Source organism: Cricetulus griseus, chromosome 5, assembly GCF_003668045.3.
Source record: "Cricetulus griseus strain 17A/GY chromosome 5, alternate assembly CriGri-PICRH-1.0, whole genome shotgun sequence".
Classification (NCBI taxonomy): domain Eukaryota; kingdom Metazoa; phylum Chordata; class Mammalia; order Rodentia; family Cricetidae; genus Cricetulus; species Cricetulus griseus.
Genome location: NC_048598.1, coordinates 150,942,368 through 150,963,078, shown reverse-complemented (window position 1 = coordinate 150,963,078; position 20,711 = coordinate 150,942,368). Strand labels below are relative to the sequence as shown.

General features: G+C 38.2%; 1 protein-coding gene across 2 annotated transcripts in view; it reads left to right on the top strand.

The window, feature by feature from the left end:
- Positions 1–738: 738 nt before the first annotated feature.
- The window catches only part of G2e3 (G2/M-phase specific E3 ubiquitin protein ligase), a 43,153-nt gene continuing 23,180 nt past the window's right edge, over positions 739–20,711 (top strand). The window contains exons 1-7 of one of the 2 annotated variants that reach the window (XM_027416293.2): positions 739–874; positions 7,304–7,344; positions 9,720–9,817; positions 11,668–11,769; positions 16,075–16,199; positions 17,447–17,612; positions 20,511–20,617. In XM_027416293.2, coding sequence (XP_027272094.1) covers positions 7,308–7,344; positions 9,720–9,817; positions 11,668–11,769; positions 16,075–16,199; positions 17,447–17,612; positions 20,511–20,617 — 635 coding nt within the window. In that variant the 5' untranslated portion in view covers positions 739–874; positions 7,304–7,307. Of the gene's footprint in view, positions 875–7,303; positions 7,345–9,719; positions 9,818–11,654; positions 11,770–16,074; positions 16,200–17,446; positions 17,613–20,510; positions 20,618–20,711 lie in introns of those variants that run through there. The other variant, XM_035445095.1, reaches the window with a different exon arrangement.

Genomic DNA, 20,711 nt, shown 5'->3' with positions numbered 1-20,711 from the left:
AATATCATGATTAACTTTTCTTTATTGGTGGACAGATTATTTCTCATTTCCCACTGTTAAAAACGTTAAACCGGTCAATAACTTTCTACCTTCCTGCCAAGTATCTAGAATCTGGTGGATTCTAGCAATCCAGCAAATCTTTCAAACCGTGTTTTAAAAGACGCTGACTCAACGCTGTTAGGGACAAGCAAGTTTAAACCAGCGCTCTCAGGTATTATTAGCTGATCACTATTGATCCCAGCTCTAAAGTTTTCAGTGGTGTTCTTTCAGCCGTCTGCCTAAAGGACCAAAACCCTTGGGGGAGTTCCTTAAGCCTCCCAGATGTCCACCTTCAGAAACTCCAAACTTTGGGGATTAAAAGTTTTATCCGGGCTCTCGCTAAAGGAAACCGACACCCCAGGGCCAAGCAGGAATCTTCCAGGACAATAGGGAACTGTGATGCAAAGGAATCCCTGACGCGAGAGGGCAGCAAGAAGCCGCATTTACACGCGTTCTCATTAGCATGGAGTAAGCCTGTTTTCGCTCCAGCCTGTTGGGGGTGCCTGGCGCGCTTGGCTGGTCTACGGACCGTGCACAAGAAGTTGTTTTCCTCGCCACACACGCACCGCGCCGCACGCACCGCACCACACTACCCCCCAACACTCCGGGTACGCTCGCACCACATGCCACAACGCAGACTCAGCCACCCTCCGCCCACTTCCCAGCGGCGGGGCGGGGCGGAGCGGAGCAGCCGTGCCTTCCGGGTCGCAAGCGGAAGTGGGCGAATTTGAATTCTGCGAGCCGTTGGATGGGGCTGCGCCCGGTGGGCGTACGGCAGCGCAGCACTGGACGCGGGCGGTCACACAGAGGCCCTGGGACTTCTGCTCGGCGCCTGGTGAGGACATGGCTGGGAGGGACAGAGGGCCCCGGCGCAGGTGGCCAGAAAGGCGTGCGCCGTGCGGGGCGGTGCGGGGCGGTGCGGGGCGGTGCGGGCTTCTCCCTGCGCTGCACGGTGCGCACCGCAGCGGCTGGAGCCCCGAGCTGACGTTGCTGGGGGAGCTAGCTGCCCTTTATTAATTAAAGACAGAAGGTGGGGGCGGGCTGCACCGAGGGGCGCTCGACGGTGGCTCCCAGTTGCTCCTCAGACCGGTCCCCTCGCACCGCAGAGAAATGACAGCCTTGAAATGCCTCTTGGGGATTTAAGCTGAAATCTGAGTATCCTTTGTGTTTCAAACCGGGGTATTTTTCTTTCACGCTTTGACATTTCTCCCGTACCGCAAAAATCTGAGCCTCTTTGCTCATTTAAACTGGCTACAGTAACAGCGGTGGCGCACACCGATGTTAGTTTGCTAACAATGGGGAAAGGGGTCCAGTCTCTGCGCCTGCCTTTTCGCCCTCTTCATTCATTGGCCGACTGTGTTATTGTAGAGTTATTTTAAGAGGAACTCGATGCATCAAGACTTGAGTCTTCTCCGAGCGTTTTTTTTTTTTTTTCTTGTTTTCCGTTTGGGTTTTCTTTTTGTTCGTCTTTTATGATGAACTGGACTCTCAAAAACCTCGACAAAAAGCCATACCTTTTTTGGATAGCTTGGGTGTGCACGGTGAACGTAAACTTGGGGCATCTTAGATATTTAAAAGTTCTATAATTCTCCTTACTGAAAATTGACAAGTTGATTTTGTGCTTTGTAGAAAAAGGATACATAGAGATCCCTTTAAGGTTTTAACTGGTTAATGTATCAAAATGTATAAATATCTTTTCTAGAGTGGCACTAACATCATTTCTCCATCCCTGCTAAAGAGTGTTTTCAGTGTTCACCAGAAAAAAAAGAATTAAAATAGCACGATCATTGAAGTCGTTTTTCATGAGGGTACCACAAAGGTACCCTCATGAAAGTGGCTCTCCTTTTTTCCAAAGATTGCAGACAAATCTTTGAGCTTCATACATGTTTCCAGCAAGTCACCTGTTTTAGATTTTCTGTTTCTTTAATGTGCTTTCACTCCCAGTCTCTTCCTTTGTTTTTCTTTTACCTATCTACATCAAGCAATGTCATACGTTATTGTGTGCATACGCCTATAATTCTCCGGGAATGCTAACTCTGTACTCACACTTCACAGATTCTGACTTAGGTGTGGACGGTGGACTTGAATAAATTGTATTTTAATGGAAAAGTTAGAATATTCTGCCAGAGGTTTAAAAACCTGGTAATACACTGCTTAAAGACATACAACTGCAACTGGACTTCTTGTTTAGAATGTGTCTCTGTGTGTCTGCTTGCTTTATGCAGATCAGAGACATCGTGGTCCTCTGTGTAGAAACCAATAGAACCTGTTTCCTAGGGATTATCCATTGTGAGAATCATTTTTTTCCCCCTTCTACTCTGTGGTTTCCAGGGATCAAATACAAGTTCTCAGACTTGGTGACTAGAAATTTCCAATTTCATTTTCTTTAGTATATGATTCAAATCTTGGCTTTATTTAAAAAAAAAAAGTCCCTTGTAGTCTAGCTGCATACAGTCTGATTCCAAACTGTTTTCAAGTAACATACAGTCTATAAACAGCCAAACTTGAGAAATAATGAAATAACCCCCAGAGAAAGTTCAAATAAGAAAAAAGACCTGTATTTATTCATATTCATGGCATATTAGCTGTTTTATACATATTTTCTCACGTAAGCCTGATAACGTTTATTTCCCCTACATTAAGATGAACTGAGGAATCAAAATATTTAATAATTTTAAAATGTATTTTTTGTACTTGATGCTGTTTGTGAAATCAGTGGTATACAGTAAAATAACAAGTGTGAGAACTAAAGAGCATAAGAATTTACTGTTCCTTTAACTTACAAGCTTAAGACCTATCCCTTCTTGCCTTTATTCTTTTCTGTAAAAACCTGTCTAGTAATGTTGGGCTACCCTTCTAAAGACCAATGTGTGGGATTATCTGGGGCATCCAGCATTCTACCATCAGATACCCCTTCTGCAGAGAAGATGGTATGTGGCTTTTAATCAGAGCTTGTGTACCTGACATAGTCTAGCTCATTCACATGGTTTCTTCTTGAATTTTAGAGTTGGTATACTACAAGATTCTGGAATGCAAGCTACAGAAATATTTTTGTGTGTTAGGGTGGCATTAGAATCATAAACAGTGGGCATAGCGACCCAGTATGTAGAGACCAAGAGAAGCTATTTCTTCAGGGTCATTTGTATATGGAAATGAGACACATTGGTGACTCAATTAGCTTTCCTTTTAGTTTAAAGTATCACTAATATAAAAATTTACCTCATAATTCAGTTTGTAAGTAGTAAATTTCACCCATATTAGGGGTTTAGTTAAATGCATTTTAGTGATGATATTCCATTATACAAATGTGCTATCCATCTATTGACTTGTATTTAGATCACTTGTGGGTTTTTAGCCATTACAGTAAAGGCTACTTGGACATTTGTATGAGACATCCAATATTTGATAGAAATAGTTGTAGATTTAACATTTTCTAGGTAGAATGAACATGATATTAACCATTATAAATATGCAGTTCAGTGATAGCATATTTATAATGTATAGCCACCGCTTCTGTCTAGTTAAAATGACTATCATATCACAACAGGAAAAGTAGCTAAAGTTTTCAGCCTAACAAGCCTCCTTTTCATAGACATTATTAATTCTGTTTTGGTTACTTTGGCTAAGAGTGTCAATCATATTTCGAATCAAATCATTACTTTGCATCTTTGTGACTCTTGTACAAATTTTGTTCTGTTCCTTTCTTCTGTCTGCTGCTTTGGCACTTAGTCTGTTTGTTTTTCTAAGTCTTTGAAGAGCATCATCAAGTTCTGGCTTTAATAACGTGAGCATGCATAGCCATGAACTTTCCTCTGCTTTTACTGTTTCTTTTCTAGGGACAAGAGATTCCCACAGGCCTCGAGCCACTGAGCTAAAGCCCTTCCTGCCTTTACTGTTTCTTAAAGGTTCCAATAAATTATAGTTTCATTTTCACTTGATTCTAAAATATTGTTAAATTTGAATTTTTAAATTTCTTTGAGCTCATTAATGATCTAGTGATTCAGCTTCAGAGTTTATGATTTCTGTAGTTTCTAGTCTTTCATTATGATCTGATGAGATACAAGAAATGATTTATGTTTTTTTGTGGGTTTTGGTGCTCTTCCAATCTTAAGACTAGTCTGTTCTTTGTTATTCTGACTTAAACATACTCCAGAAGCAAATTAAAGAAGCTGATTGTTGTTCACCGGCTTACCTTCGAAGCCCTGTGAGATCTTTCTTTCTTTTTTTTATAATAGACATTTGGGGAGATCTTTATTTACATTTAATATTTTATTAAAATTAGCATGCAAAAGTCTAGATATCACTATGCTACTTTTCAACAAAGTACACTTCAATAGAGTCACCTTTCCGCTCATCTTTTTAGCCCATACCAACTTACCCTTATAAGACCCTCCACAGTCTGAAATTTTGTCATGTACCATGTGCACTTGCTAAATGGAGTCTAAGTAAATTGTTACCAAATTTTTAACCATGAAAATTTGATTGTGTAGTTATAAGTCATTCAACTAGTTGTTCTTTATGCTTATAAGTAGGACTACATGTAATATCCACCCTATGTGTGAAAATATATCCTAGATATAGACACTTTTAGAAAAAAATGTATGTCATTGTTATCTTATTTAAATGTTACCTATTCAAGGGAAGGAGAAGAAAGGGGTTGAATAATGAATGTATATTTCCCCGTAAGTTAGGCCCACTTCTTTATTTTCGCCTGGACATTACTGAATGTACAAAATGAGTTTCACAGTCATAAAGAACAGATATTTTGACAATGTTACAGAATGAGATCTTTCATTTTTAAAGATCTCTTTATGTATATGAATGTTTTGCAAGTGTATCTGTGCACCACATACATGCCTGGTGCATGCAGAGGTCAAAAGAGGGCATTGGATCCCCTGGAACTGGAATGAACGGTTATAAGTCACTTTGTGGGTGTTAGTAACTAAACGATGGGTCTTCAAGCAAAAGCAGTGCTCTTAACTGTGTTGGACCCTCTCTCCAGCCCTCTAACAAATCTGAATGCATGCTTAACAAAAACTTTCTTGTTTTTTTCTAGAAATGCCTTTTTTGTTGTTGTTTTTATTGTTTTTGTTTTTGTTTGTTTGTTTTTGTTTTTGAGACAGGATCTCACTATGCAGCCTTGGCTGGCCTGGAGCTCACTGTGTAGACCAGTCTAGCCTTGAACTCACAGAAATCCACCTGCCTCTACCTCTTGAGTGCTGTTATGCTGTTACTAAAGATTGGCACCACCATGCCTATCCAAGATGTACTGTTAGATATGTAATTCATGTTTAGATCTGTGATCCCATTCTTGGCTTTCGGTGAGGCTATGTTAGCAGGCACTAATCACAGTTCAGGGCATCAGGCCTTGCCTACTGAAATATCAAAGTGAAGTGGGGGTAAGCCATGAGAGGGACTTAGAGTGCATCTTGACTCTGGCCTTTTGGAACGTCATTAGATTGTTAGCGATTTCTCAAGGAAAAGAAGAGTTTGACATTATTTCTAAGACTAAGATACATAACCTTAAAATATGTAAGTAACTTGTTAATTTTTTTGCTTAGATTTTATCCTGTAGACTTGTTTGAAATAAAATGATTCTGTAATAGGAACTCTGAGGCAGGCTTGCAAGTTGGATGTCATCCTGTACAGTTTAGTCCCTTTGTCAGGATAAAGTGAAATGAGCCTAATGGTAGAACAAGTGCCTAACATTTAAGGTACCTGGGTTCAGTCCCTAATGTGAGAGGGAGATCCTAAATCTGGACTTTAAAATGAAAAGTTGATTTCAAAATGAAGGAACTAAAAAGTCTAATGTTAAAAATATTAACTAAAGCTGGATGTGGTTGTCACGCCATTAATCGCAGCACCTGGGAGGCAGAAGCAGGTGGATCTCTGGGATTTCAAGGCCAGCCTGGACTACATCATAAGACCTTGTCTCTAAAATAAAAGTATAAACTATGCAATTGATATAATTTTCTCAGAATGTCAAATATTTGGGTAATTGTTTTTATTTCAATCCTAGGGGAAAAAAATCACAGGATAAGAAAATAGTATAAGCAACTTGTGTATGTCCTGTGCCTTGATTCAGTACAGTTTCTGCCATTTGCATGGACTGATTTAAAAACACTAGGAGTAAGCCTGTAGCTAATAAAGCTAGGTATACAACTCTGCAATGAAATTACAGAGTGGAAGAACCAACAGACAAAAGCAAATGACTGTAAAATTACTGTTCTACTACTATGGGGACTATTGCACAAGTAATGGCATTGATACGAATTAAAAAATTAAGTCTGATGGTGACATACATTGGATAATCTTACACTAATGAACAATGAACAGGAAACCTCAGACAACTTTAAAAAAAAAAGTTTAAGTAACATGGTTGTCTGTATAAAGAATTGGTCAGACTTTTATGACATCATTCACCAAGAGAGACTAGGAAAAGGCCAAGAATATCTAACAACAGAAAAACGGATCTCTTAATAAAGAAAATGTATTCTAGAATTATTGTATAGTCATTTGTATCAGTCACATTCAGCAAATAATGATTTGCATTGCACTGAATAAATATGGTAATGCTACCCTCTGAAAACTTGCCAGAGTTGCTCCTGTTGTGAACCTCAGGCATTGTTTGGTGTTATAATAAACCCAACAATTAGCAATAACTAGATATCAGTCATCACAGTTGGGATAGAATAATGTATTTATAAGGGGACTTTAAATTAGTTTTATTTTTATTGGTCTTTGTTTTATTTTTCTTTTTAACCAGTACTTTAATATTTATGTAGGAATATGGGAATCCAGGCAGTTCTCTGTTGTGTAGGACTTATTGGTGCCCCACAGGGCATCCCACAATCCTAGTATTTGCTTTTTGGGGTTTGTTTTTGTTTTGTTTTTTTGAGAAAGGTTGTCTCTGTGTAACAGCCCTAGCTGTACTGGAACACACTTTGTAGACCAGGCTGGCCTCGAACTCACAGAGATCCACCTGCCTCTGCCTCCAAAGCGCTGGGATTAAAAGCATTAATGTGCCACCACTGCCCGGCCTAGTATTTGTTTTAATAATTAAATATTCTTTTCATTGTTAACGAATTCCTCAAATTTTACCACTCTTCTTGAATTCTATTTGTTCAAAATGAGGAAATTAACTACTGTACTATAGTATGAAATGATTACATATGACTTGGTTATAAACATATACTGACTGAATTTAAGAAAAATCATTAAGAGATTTCTGAAATTAAGATATTAATGTTCTTATTTTTTCTAGTAAAATGAATGAAAATAAACAGGATAACTCAAAAAATCTTGGTAAGTAACTGTATTTAAAACATTTTTATTACAATAAAATCCATTTAGAATGCTATCCAGGCAGTAGGAATGAATATTTTAATGCATGCTTAGTTAATTATGATTGTATTTATTTCCACAAACTAAATTTGCTATCAGAAGACATTTTGTCAAATTTAGTTTTGTATGCTTCATAGGATTTATCATATAGGATTTGAATCTGAGGAAATTATTGTTTAATTTTTTTCATGGTTTTTCCTTTGATAAATGAGGACAATATAAGCAATAATCAAAAGTCTAACATGAAAAGGAAAATTCCTACGTTTACACCAATCTTCCCTGTTAATACATAGTTGTTTTTCTCTATTAGGAACAGTGTCTGTTGACTCGTATCATGAATGATAAGGTCTACTTTATTATTGTATGTAATTGTGTCATTATGCAACTCCCTCATGCTTTGTGGGGCTTTTGTTGTTTTTGTTTTGTTTTGTTTTCAGACAGGGTCTCACTCTGCTTGTCCCTGACTGACCTGTAACTCACTTGTAGACCAGGCCAGCCTTGAACTCAAAGAAATCCACCTGCCTCTGTCTCCCTTGTGCTGGGATCAAAAAGGTGTGTGCCATCATGCCCAGCTTTTTTTTTTTTTTTAATAGGCCATCTCACTAAATCTTGAGCTCATCCATTTGGCTCAACTGGCTGGCAAGGGATCCATCAGTTTCTGCCTCCTTGATGCAGGAATTATAGACATGTACAACTGAGTCTGGCTTTTTATAGGTGCTAGACATTCAAACTTAGGTCCTCATACTTGTGTGATAAACCTTGTACCAGCCAAGTCATATCCCCTGTTAGCCTTATTATCTCTTGGTGTATCTGTTGTCTCTACCTTACTTTGAACAAGGAAATTCGTTCCTATCAATCCCTCTCCCCCACATACCTTTGTCTTTGTTTTACCTCCTAAGTTATATCAGCAATGCCAGTGGCTTGGAAATTGCAGTGATTTATGTAATATCATTGTACACTTGCTGAATATGCCCTTCTTCCAACTTGCTTAATTTCCCCTCAGATAAATGCCTCTAGTTTTTAATTTAAATCTGTGTGCTTAAGAGAAACAAGTATTTGCCCTGGCAAAAGGTACTTTTAACAGTAAATATAATGAAGTAGAACAGTTTACTGAATTTTAGTCAGCTATAAAAATGAACACGTAGTTGAGTGTCTTGTGCCTTCAGGGCTCGTAGTGAGTCAAGGTGTCTTTGGTTTTTCAAGACAGGGTCTCTCTGTGTATCTCTGGTTGTCCTTGAATTTGCTTTGTAGATCAAGCTGTGTGCTTGAACTCACGAAGATCTGCCTGCCTCTGCCTCCTGAGTGCTGGGATTAAAGACATGCACCACCACTGCCCAACTGATTTTTATTTGTTTTTATTTTATGTGCATTGGCATTTTGCCTGCATGTATGTTTGTGTGAGGGTGTCAGGCCTTGGAGTTACAGGCAGTTGTAAGCTGCCATGTGGGTGCTGGGAATTGAACCTGGGTCTTCTGGAAGAGCAGCCTGTGCTCTTCATTACTGAGGCATCTCTCCAGCCCGATTCAAGGTCTTTTTAATATATTGGGTATGAATGCACTTCACTGTCCTCCAGCAATCAGTTTTTGTTTTCTTGGCTATTTATGAGCACAGATATGTCCATGGGTACACACCTGGCCCCCTATGTTCTGCAGTACATATGTAAACTTTTTAAGATCCTTACTCTCCTATATATATGCATTCTTCCCAACTTCTTTCCTAGTTTTTTTGGTCTGTCAGCTGCTTGCCCTAGATTATTGTAGCTACTGTTTTTGTTTTGACCCTACGAGGATTCTGATGCAGCCAAAACAAACAAGCATTTGGCCCCATCCCTTAGGGAACTACCACAAAGATAAAACATACTCACATTTATTTGGGAATGACATCTATATTACTTTCTTTTGGACTAGCAGTCTGTAACCATAGACACAAACCACCCAAGGCCATTGTCCAGTTAGACAAAATTCAGCAGCTGGGGATTTGCATCAGTGGGTAAAGTACTTGCCATGCTAGTCTGATCTCCAGAACTCACATGAAGTTCTGCATGGTGGCACATTGCTGTACTCCTGATGTTCCTACAGGAGCTGTGAGGCAGAGACAGGTCACTGGCTGGAAATTCATGAGTCAGCTTGCCTGGTACGATCAGTGGCAAATGACAATAGATGCCCTGTCTTAACCAAGCTGGAAAGGGAGTGCTGAAACACCTGAGGTTGTCCTGACCACCATGTGTGTAGTATGGCTACCATTCACATATGTACACATATCAAAGAAGCATAATTCTGAAAGTTATTTTGTAATTTTAAGATGTATTTTATATTTTCTGACTTTTTTGCTTTTAGCTTGTATCTTCTGTCGAAAAAATGATGATTGTCCCAATAAATACGGAGAAAAGAAAACTTATGAGAAATGGAATTTCAGTGTCCATTACTACTGTTTGGTGAGTATACTCTAGTTCTACAAGTGTATTCTAAAGAGAAAATAGATGACACTACTTTCTAAGAATTAGGTAAACCATTTAGCTTCTGAATCTATCCATCTCTATATAAAATATGATTTTTATATCATTTTAAGACCCTCAGATTACTTGGTGCATATAAAGACTTATCCTTCCCCGTTTTTTTTTTTTATCAAACTATTAGAAAAAGGAAAAAAATGGTTAGATCTCTAAGGGTAGTGCCCTTTTTACCACTGTTTTGTTTCCTTTGTTGAGTTAGTTTTTAATCCTGTACTAAAGGGAAGGGAAATTAAGCTCCACTTCTTGAAGGAGAAGCAATAAACTCATCAAGATATTTTTAAGCCTGTCATCATCCATGCTTTTGAACTTAGTCCAGTACTTTCCTGGGGAATCATCTAAATTCATTGGTAATATCCAAGACAGCGGTTGTCTCAGATACTATGTTTAGGTCCTTTTCCTGTGATAAAATGCCCTGAACAACTTGAAGGAGGCAAACTTTGTTCTGGCTCCCAGTCCAGCCACAGTCTGTCCTGGCGGAGAAGGCACAGTGGTAGGACTTGAGAACTGATCCATTGTATTGTCTGGTACGAAGCAGAGAGCCATAAAACATTCCATGATGCTCAATTCTTCTCCAGTTCTTCAGTCCAGGGTCCCAGCCAGAGAATAGCACCACTCACAGTGCCCAGGTCTTCCCACCCCAGTTAAAGCAGTCAAGGTAAACCGCCTTTGACATACTCTGGTTCTGTGACTGACAATTAACACCAACCGTTATATTCCATGAGTTCAGTATACTTGTAGATTAGTCTAAGAGTCTAATCATTTCATAGTGTGCCTTTAAGAGAACACGAAGTTGGCATTGGAGTCTGTTTTATGTTGTAATTAAAAAAATTTCCACTTAACCTTTTTTTTTTTTTTTACAAAGCCTTAGAATTGTTTCTATTATTTCTTATACCTAAGTCTTAGTCAAATATGTACTAGTTGTATTTCAGGATATTATTGAGACTAAAACAAACTTTACTAATTTCAAACTCTGCTTTTATTAATGCATTTTAATTATTTAGCATATATACTATTAAAGTTTTACTTATAGTCTGTCTTTTAATGTAATCAAGAGTGCTGTCTTCTGTTGCTGTGAAGAAGTGGCATGACAAAGGCAACTCTTATAAGAGAAAGCATTTAATTGAAGGCTTGTTTAAAGTTTCTAGGTTTAGTTCATAGTCATCATGGCAGGGTACATGGTGATGGGCAGGCAGATGGTGCTGGAGAAGTAGCTGAGAGCTACATCCTGATCCAAAAGCAGAGAGAGAGAGAGAGAGAGAGAGAGAGAGAGAGCGAGTGAGAGAGAGAGAGCTCAAAGCCCACCTCTAGTAATAATGCTTCCTCCAGTGAGGCCATACCTCCTAGTCCTTGTAATTCTTTCAAATAGTTCTACTCCCTGGTGACTCTGCATTCAAATATATGAACCTATGGAGGCCATTCTTTTTCAAACCACCACAAATACTAACCCCAGACTTAGCCTTATTAAACTTCTATTTTGTTACGAGCAGTATGAAAATCCTGCAATACTACCAGTGGAATAAGAATATTGGAGTGTAACTGATAAGAGCTGTTTACCCCAGTGCTGACTTGATTAGGAATATTCCTTCCTCTATGCCTTCTCTCCTCCCTCTCCCTGTAGTCTTCCTTGAATCGGTTTATGGGTATGCACTGTTAATATGCAATATCTTCCAAGCCAAGTGGTGTCAGTTGCCTCTTATTTGGCCATGAAAATCATGATGTATACATTTACTGATTCCAACCTGATTTCTTCCTAATTGAGAATATATTCATAGTTAATGTCAAGTGGAATTTGGCAGAGAGGGAAAGAAGAAGAAGGAGTTTATGGCTTTCTAGTGGAAGACATCAGGAAGGAAGTCAATAGAGCTTCTAAACTGGTAAGTAACTGTTTTATTCATTACACTAAGTACCACAGACACTGCTAGCGATGCCTTGCAAAGTTTCTTCTATCAGTTCCTGTCCTAGAAATTTATGGCTATGGTGTTTTGTTCTAATGGGGACATTTTTATCAAATATAAGTTTTAAAAGAACATTTTTATATTTTTGCAGACAAGAATTTAACCTACACTGAGTAAAACATTTAGTAGTAGAGAACTTTTTCATCATTTTATTCACTTGGTTTTATTTATTTCTAGTTTTTGAAGTCGGCCCACACACTTTGTTCTTAGTCTTTTTCTTCCCAACCCATTCATTTGTCTGCTTTCATTTATTCCATTAAAATTATTTTACTGGCATGTTAATTATGCATGCTAATGAGTTATATCATGGAATTTTGGTGCATATATAATAAATTTTTATTGTATTTTCCTCCATTTCCCTCTTAGTCCTGTGGGTCCATTTTTACCTTCACCTCTTTTACTTTCATGTTCTTACTCAGTTTTTGATGACCTGAGGGTTTTTGTTTGTTTGTTTGTTTTTTTAAGATTTATTTATTTATCATGTTTACAGTGCAGGCCAGAAGAGGGCACCAGATCCCATTACAGATGGTTGGGAGCCACCATGTGGTTGCTGGGAATTGAACTCAGGACCTCTGGAAGAACAGTCAGTGCTCTTAACCCCTGAGCCATCTCTGCAGCCTGATGACCTGAGTTTTATTAAGATTAGATAAAGCATCCTGGGTAAAGGTTTATTACAGGAGTTTGGGGTCCTTACAGTGGTAATACCATGGAAAAATATGTCCCTCCTCCCCTAGTAACCATTAACTGCGTGTAGACACTCAGAAACATTTGGGGACTCTTTACCCTAAACTCCCCAGCTGCCATAATTTGCCTAAATAACTCAGGGGAGTTGGGGAGGCACATGAGTTCTTCTCTCATACCATGACAGGATGTTGATAGGCCAGTCTTGTGGTACTTTTGTGCTGATGGTCACAACTGCTGTGAGAGAGGACAAGAGCAATGCTGTGTTCCAAAGGCACCATTCTACCACACTTTTCCATTTGGTTCTTACATCCCTCGTGTTCTGTGATGGTCCCTGAGCCTTGGACAAGTCACATGTATGATTGAACATTTCAGATCCCTTATTAAGAATCTGCTGCCCTCTGGAACAATCTCTTTTCTTAACAGTTTCTCTTAGTTAGGGTTACTATTCCTGTGATGAAACATGACCAAAATCAACTTGGAGAGGAAAGGGTTTATTTGCCGTATATGTTCACATCAGTGTTCATTAAAAGAAAGAACTCAGGATAGTAACTCAAAACAGGGCAGGAACATGAGGGTTGGAAGTAAGAATGCAGGGGCCATGGAGGGGCACTGCTTACTAGTGTGCCCTTATGGCTTGCCCCAGCTTGCTGTTATAGAACCCAGCATCACCAGCCCAGAGGTGGCCCCACTCACAGTGGGCTGGCCCCTTCCACACCAATCACTAGGAAATTACCCCCAGGCTTCTCTATAGCTTGATTTTTATGGAGGCATTCTCTCAGTTAAGGTTCCCTCCTCTCTAGCTTGTGTCAATTTGACATAAATAAAACTAGCCAGCCCAGTTCCCTTTCTTTTATTTTTCTCTCTCAACACACACACTAAGATGCAGGATTTGCATATAAGAGAAAACATACTACAGTATCCATCTGAGGTTGATTTGTTTGTTTAATGCAGTGATTTCCATTTTTATCCATTTATTTAACTTTATGTGCATTGGTGTGAAGGTATTGGGTCCCCTGCAACTAGAGTCACAGACAATTGTGAGCTGCCATGTGGGTGCTGGGAATTGAACCCAGGTCCTTTGGAAGAGCAGCCAGTGCTCTTAACCACTGAGCCATCTCTCCAGCCCCATGATTTCACTTTTTTATGACTGAATAAAATTATATATTGTGTGTATATATATATATATGTGTGTCTTTATCTGTTGGTGGATATCTTAGCTATTGTGAATCATGACTATAATTTAATTCTGTTGATCTACAGTCCTTTGTAGAGTCTACTTACCCATGTACATTTTCTTTCCTGTACCACAGTTGCTGAGATTGGAATGAGGGGGTTAAGGTAGAAATTACACAATCATTTAGACTGGTAATCTTTTTGTCTCTAATGCTAATGACCCTTCTTTATGTGTCCTAAATTTAATGTCTTGCTTATTCAGTTATTTTGAAGCTTCCATATGATAATTACTATGGTATCTGCAAGGAAGAACTCTAGTCTGTATTTGGTCTGAGTAGAAATAATGGGAGTTGAAGACTGAAATGTGACACCTGAAATAGTGATTTCCATAGTGAACAGCTTGGGACATGTGATAATTTATCATTTTCCTAGAGTGGGGCAAAGAGCATTAAGATATTCAGAAACTCAGAGGTTCTCACAAAATGCTCATCACTTGGGTTAATGACAAGAGTTTAGACGCAGAGAAAGCCTTTGACTCATGTTCCATCTTGAGATGGAGGAAAGACTGGGTGAGAGAAGACAGAGGTAAAGAAGGCCCAATGTCATTAGTCACAAACAACTCAGTTAGTTCCTTTTCTTTAAGTGAGAAGATCCAAGGATGCTCTGCCAAGAAAGATGTTTCTCTCCCCGGCCTCTATAGTCCTATTCTCAGTGTGTACCAGGTGTGAAAAGTAAGGCAGATGGGAAAATAGAGCAGTATCATCTCTGAAGGCTTACAGAAGAGCATGTAAAGCATTTATTTTAGTGGAGACAGTCATTTCCTTTGGGTGAATGGTTAGCACAAGGCAAGTTCTTAGGAAAATAAAGGATCTAGGGCTCTAGAGGAACATTGTCTGAATGGTTAGCATAAACCAAGGATCAAGGAGGGATACTAGTGTCAAAAGTCCTTAACTTCTTAATCAAAGCTTGGAATTAAGGGTAATCTCTCTTACAAGTTTTTGTAGCTACCAATTTTCTTAAAACATCTAAATCTTCTGAGGGTATTTTGATCTGAAGAGGAGTGCTCCCCTTTTTTTGCCCCTCCCCCCTTGTGTCAGTTCTCAGGGAGAGTCTTGAGGTTCTCCGGGGTTCCTCCTGTGGCATGGATGATTCGTGAGTTAGCAGGGAGACACTAATCCCTGAATCATTATAAGGGCTCCAAGGTATGTTTAGGTTCAGGTATATACTTTAATTACTGTCTTTTTCTGCCTGTGCCACTGGTTAGTGACATTGGTCTTATTTTCCTGGGGCTGGCTGCCATATGAAATTACAGAAATTTAGTCCCTCATGATTTTAGAGTTCAATGTTATAAAGCATAGTGTTGGGCGAGTAGGAGCTTGGTAAAGATTACCAAGTGAATTCCTCCTGTATCCCTGCCCCACCATGGCTGCTGATGGGTTTTGTGCTGTCCCTTGTTGACATGACTGTTGTCTTCATAGAGTCTGTTTTCCAAGTGTCTTGAGTTTTAAACCTGCCTTTTCTTTGATAAAGACACTAATCACAGGAGACCTTGAGACCTTGAATAATTATGTCTGCAAAAAGTTCGTTTCCACCTCAGTTCACAGATGCTGGCATTTTCTGAATTTTAGCATCCCATAGGTGACTACACCAGTTTCCTTTCTACTGCTATAAGAAACACCATGGCCAAAAGCAACTTGGTGAGGAATGGTATAGTTTATCTTTTGGTGTTTCAAGACAGGGTTTCTCTGTATAGCCCTGGCTGTCCTAGAACTCAACTCTGGAGACCAGGCTGGCCCTCAAACTCAGAGATCCACCTGCCTCTGCCTTCCAAGTTCTGGGATTAAAAGCATGTGCCACTATGCCCGCCTAGTATATTTTACCTTACATTTCCATGTTACAGTCCATCATTGAGGGAAGGGAATCAAACAGAAATGTAGAGGCAGGAACTGAAGCAGAAACCATAGAGGAGTGCTGCTTACCTGCTTACTGCCCATGGTTTGCTTGGCTTGCTTTCCTATCCAACCCAGGATTACCTGCCTAGCCTCAGTAGGCTGAGCAGCCCTCCCCTGCACCCCCCACCAATTTCTGGTCATGAAAATACCCCCACAGACTTGCCTACAGGCCTATCTGATGGAGCCGTTTTCTCAACTGAGGTTCCCTTTCTCTGAAGACTATGCCACGTCAAAATGACAAAAGAAGAAAAAACCTACCCAGCACATATCTTAAATTTTTCTCACTTGTGTTCAAATGCATATACTATTAGTATAGCAGTAACTTTTAGTCTCTCCGCAAGGAATACTCATTATTTGATCATACTATAGTACTGAAAAATTTTATATTATGCTCCTGTTTTCATATTTCTTTTAGAAGTGTACAGTTTGCAAGAAAAATGGTGCTTCAATTGGATGTGTTGTACCCCAATGTAAACGAAGTTATCACTTGCCCTGTGGACTTCAGAAAGAATGTATTTTCCAGTTTACTGGCAATTTTGCGTGAGTTATTTAACTGTTAATTAAATATTAAATATGAGGGGCTGGAATGATGACTCAGTAGTTAAGAGAACTGGCTGCTCTTCCAGAGAACCCAGGCTTAGTTCCCAGCACCCACTTGGCAGCTCACACCTGTCTGAAACTTCACTTCCAAGGGATCCAGAGCCCTCTTCTGGCCACTGGGGGCACTGGGCATACAATTGCTGCACAGATGTATATGTGGGAAAAAACGCTTTGTATACATTAAAATTTTTTACTAAAAAATTAAATGTAAATGTTAAAGAACAATGGGAAGTAGATGCCACAAAGATATAATTCCCATGTAAAATTACTTTATAAAGCTGTACTACATTTATACATACATGTTATATATGTAAGATATGCAAGATGTGTGTATATGTGTGTATGTATGTATGTGTGTGTATGTATATGTTTGTATATAATATTATATTGTATTCTGGATTTCTTCTGTAGTTAATTATATCTGATAAAAACTTCAGAATTGCCATGTCTACTAAAATGGACCCAAGATTATTATTCATATTCAACTTTCAGCTCTAGAATGTATTAAAATTTTGGTTCATATTTCTGTGAAATATTTTATATTACACGGTACACAAATTCTGTTTCCCTATAAGCTTGGTTGAATTAAAAATGAAAATTTTTAATTATATTACACAGTACACAAATTCTGTTTCCCTATAATCTTGGTTGAGTTAAAAATGAAAATATTCCCTGGGATATCCCTGAGTACAACTTCAAACATGAAGATTTTGTGAATTTTGGCATTTGGTACCATGAGTATTTCTTTGAGTCGTCATATTTTACTTTTAGAATGTATAGATGCCATGGAAACCCTTAGAAAATACACAGGAAATAAAGTCTATCAGGTCTAGATTGTTGTTTGTATTTGATGCGAGTGGTTGAGTTCCCTTCTTAAGTTATGTGACACTAAGGACAGTAGTGTGTACTAACTCAGTGAATACAGGAGTAAATATGCTCTTTAGTAACAGAAATATCGATACTGTTAGTGAAAGTCTGTATGAGGTAAGTTTTACCACCACAAAGTTTCTATCTTGAGGCACTCACCTGTCCTTGATTATAGGTTGTTAGACTGGAGGGCCCACATTTCTTCTAGATGCATTTGTGAAAGAGAAGGGGATCTTCTTCTCTTAAGTCTATAAATTACAATATTAGCAGAGTTGTATTTGTTTCTTCTTTATATATTCTTAAGTTATTTCCATTTTCAGGTCATTTTGCTGGAAACATCGACCGGTTCAAGTAATTACATCTAATAAGTACCGAGACACTTTTCAATGTACCATCTGTTTGGAATATATTGAGCCTATTCCAACTTACAACATATTGCTGAGTCCCTGTTGTAAGAATGCTTGGTTTCACCGAGACTGTTTACAGGTAATATAGCTTTGTAGTTTTTGTCTTTTATAATATAAAATGTTTGCTGATTTGAATTATAATCTGGTGTCAAGTTGTCGATGCAATAGAATATCATAAAATACTGGTATTCCTCTCTTAGAGCTTATGTTACTCATAGCTCTTTTCTCACTTTTCCTTAAGTAACCTGTGTTCACTCTACTCATACAGTCAGTATCATAAAAACCAAAAATGGGGCTAGAGATATGGTTCAGTGATTGTATTGTTTGCCTATGTGCATGAGGCCCCTGGGTTTAATAATCACTGCAAGCAAGCAGAAGACTAAACATTCAATGTAATTATAATGTCTTTATTTGGAAAATGTATAAATATTTTGAAATGCTTGAAAGTGGTATTAGTCAAAACCATGCCAAATAACAAAAATTTACTTTTTAAAAATTGATTTATAAAACTTAGATTTTATTTTGTTCAGTAAAGTGAAATGTTTCTGGTTATTAATTGTCCACAAACTTTTTGAAAGTTACCATGTGTTAAAAAACCTTATATTTCAAAAAAAGACGTAGAAGTTCTAGCAGTAATGAGGTAATAAAGCTTGGCTGATTTATGCTTTTTTTAAAATATAGTCTTAGACTTCCATCCTTAGGTTAGTCAGTGAAAAGTGGTAAATTGGAGCAGACATTATAGGGTCTGTCTCACCTCTCCCCATACAGTAGTGTGTGTGAGACAGAGAGAGACAGTCTGTGTGTGTGTATGTGTGTCTGCTAACAAAAAAACTTGCTGCTGTTTTTAGAAAATTAGTTTGGAATTCTATCCACAAAGAAAGGTGACTATTATATATCAATAAGCAGTTGCTGTAATTAGAGCACACTAATTCTTCAGTCACTTTCTCTAACAGATTCTATAGAGATTTCTACTCTTGATTCCAGAATTTAAAATCAGAACTATACCCACTCTAGCTTACAGTATATAGTTAAGCAACATCATTTCTAACTATATCAATTACTACATAGACAAATTTTGTGAACAAGAGACAAGACATTAAAATGAAAAGACTGGTGTTTACATAGTTTGGATTTCTCCATCAGAGACTTGGTGTCCTCTACCTGTTCTGTGTTAGTTGGTTAGTTTTGTCTCAGGTTTGTTTCTGTGCTTTTCTTTTCTACCAGATACTTTTTAGTGGCAAACCCCATGTTTAGTAAGATATGGTCTTCTATCTGCAATGATTTAGGTATTCCAGCAACATACTTCCTTCTCTGATGTTTCTTGTGTGTGTATACCATGTGCTAGGCATCTGAACCTGCCATCCTATTTCTTCTTCAACATCCATCAACTCTCCCTCAACTGTGTCAGTCCAGATAATAGTTTTGTGTCTTCTTCTGTTGTAATCACTGTCTTTACTGCTCTAAACTAATTGGTATAGATTTTTTATTTTCTGACAATTGTACTCTCCTTGAAGCTTCTCTTTTTTCTGAATTTGATTCACCTGTTTAGTCTTATTATTTAGTTCAGTTTGGTGAGAATGTCATATTAAAATATATTTCCTAAATTACATGCTCTCTGTCTTACTATGGAAACTTCCCTTGAAATGTCTTTCATTCTTTTTTCTTGGCAAACCTCTATTCTAAAACTTGCCTTTTTTCAATATTTTATTAATCAGTGGCTTTTTCTCTTTGTTCCTTGTATATACTTTAAAAACAAAACAAAACAACATTTCTAAAGCCAGGCATGTCAGCACTAGTCTGTAACCTCAACATGGGCCATGGTGAAATGGTAGTGAAAGGGTTCTGAGATAGATGGGTTCTTGGAACTCCTTGGTAAAGTCAGTCTAGCTAAATAGGTGAGTCCTGGCGTCAGTAATTAACGCTGCCTCAAAAAAATTAAGTGAAAAGACTGACATCAGCCTCTGGTCTCCACATGTACACCTATGCACACGTAGATAGACACACATACAGATAATACTTTCACATTATTTTATAGTTGTGTGCCTGGTCACTAGAATTCTTTGTTTACTAGTTTTGCTACACAGCATTGTTTGTCATCTAAGGAAGTAGAACTTAAATGAATATCTGTTACTAGTTTTGGGGGACTGCTGCTCATTCTACAATGTATAGTGTCTTATATCCCTCTGGATGTCATCTGGTTTGTGATTATGTATTTGCTATATAACACTGTTAGAAAATTCAGTGTTTCTCTTTTGGGGGAAAAATCAACATTGAGTTAAAAACAAATAGTAATTTTATATAATAATAAACACCTAGTCAAGTAACTGAAGATTTTCATTGTTTGTCCTTATACCGTGGAGGACAAATCGATATTTAGGAAATGAAATTGTTTTACGTGTCTGTGCGGGTTAGCTTTTGGCTACTTAACTAGGTACTCCTGGGAAGAGAGAGCGTCAGTTGTGACTTTGCCTTCAACAGATTGGCCTATGCATATGTCTGTGGGGTGTGGACTACAAATGATGGAAGAGGGTCTAGCCTATTGTTAACAGGTGCTACCCCAAAGCAGGTGTGTCCTATGTAGTACAAGAAAAGTATCAGGTTCTGAACTGGATGGAAGCAGCTACTCAATGCTCCAGGCTCCTGCCCTGAATTTCTTCCCTCAGTAATAGACAGTGGCCTGGGGGTTGTTTTCATCCATGTTTTCTCATGGCAGCAGAAAGTAAACTAAAGTAGTATTACGGTCCGAGAAAGTAAAGTATTGACTGTTGAAAGGATTATGTGTTTTCGAGATGCTTTTTAAACAGGAGAAAAGGCTGTCCGTGTTTAGGGTGACTGCTTATAGTTCTGAGAGCCATTGGCATAGAAAATATTTTCAGGATACATCAAGGAAAAGGTAGCATATGTTCTATTAGTTATATAATTCACAACCCGGTGAGAGATGCATTACTAACAATAGATTTTCCATTTTCTGCTGTAGGTTCAAGCAATAAATGCAGGAGTGTATTTCTTTAGGTGTACACTATGCAATAATACCGATATCTTTCAGAAAGAGATGTTGAGAATGGGAATTCATATTCCTGAAAAGTGAGTAACATTTGGCTTTATAACCAAAAGCATTTAAATGTAGTATTTAGTAACATTAAAACTAATAATTTTTGTCTTAATAGTGATTGTGGCT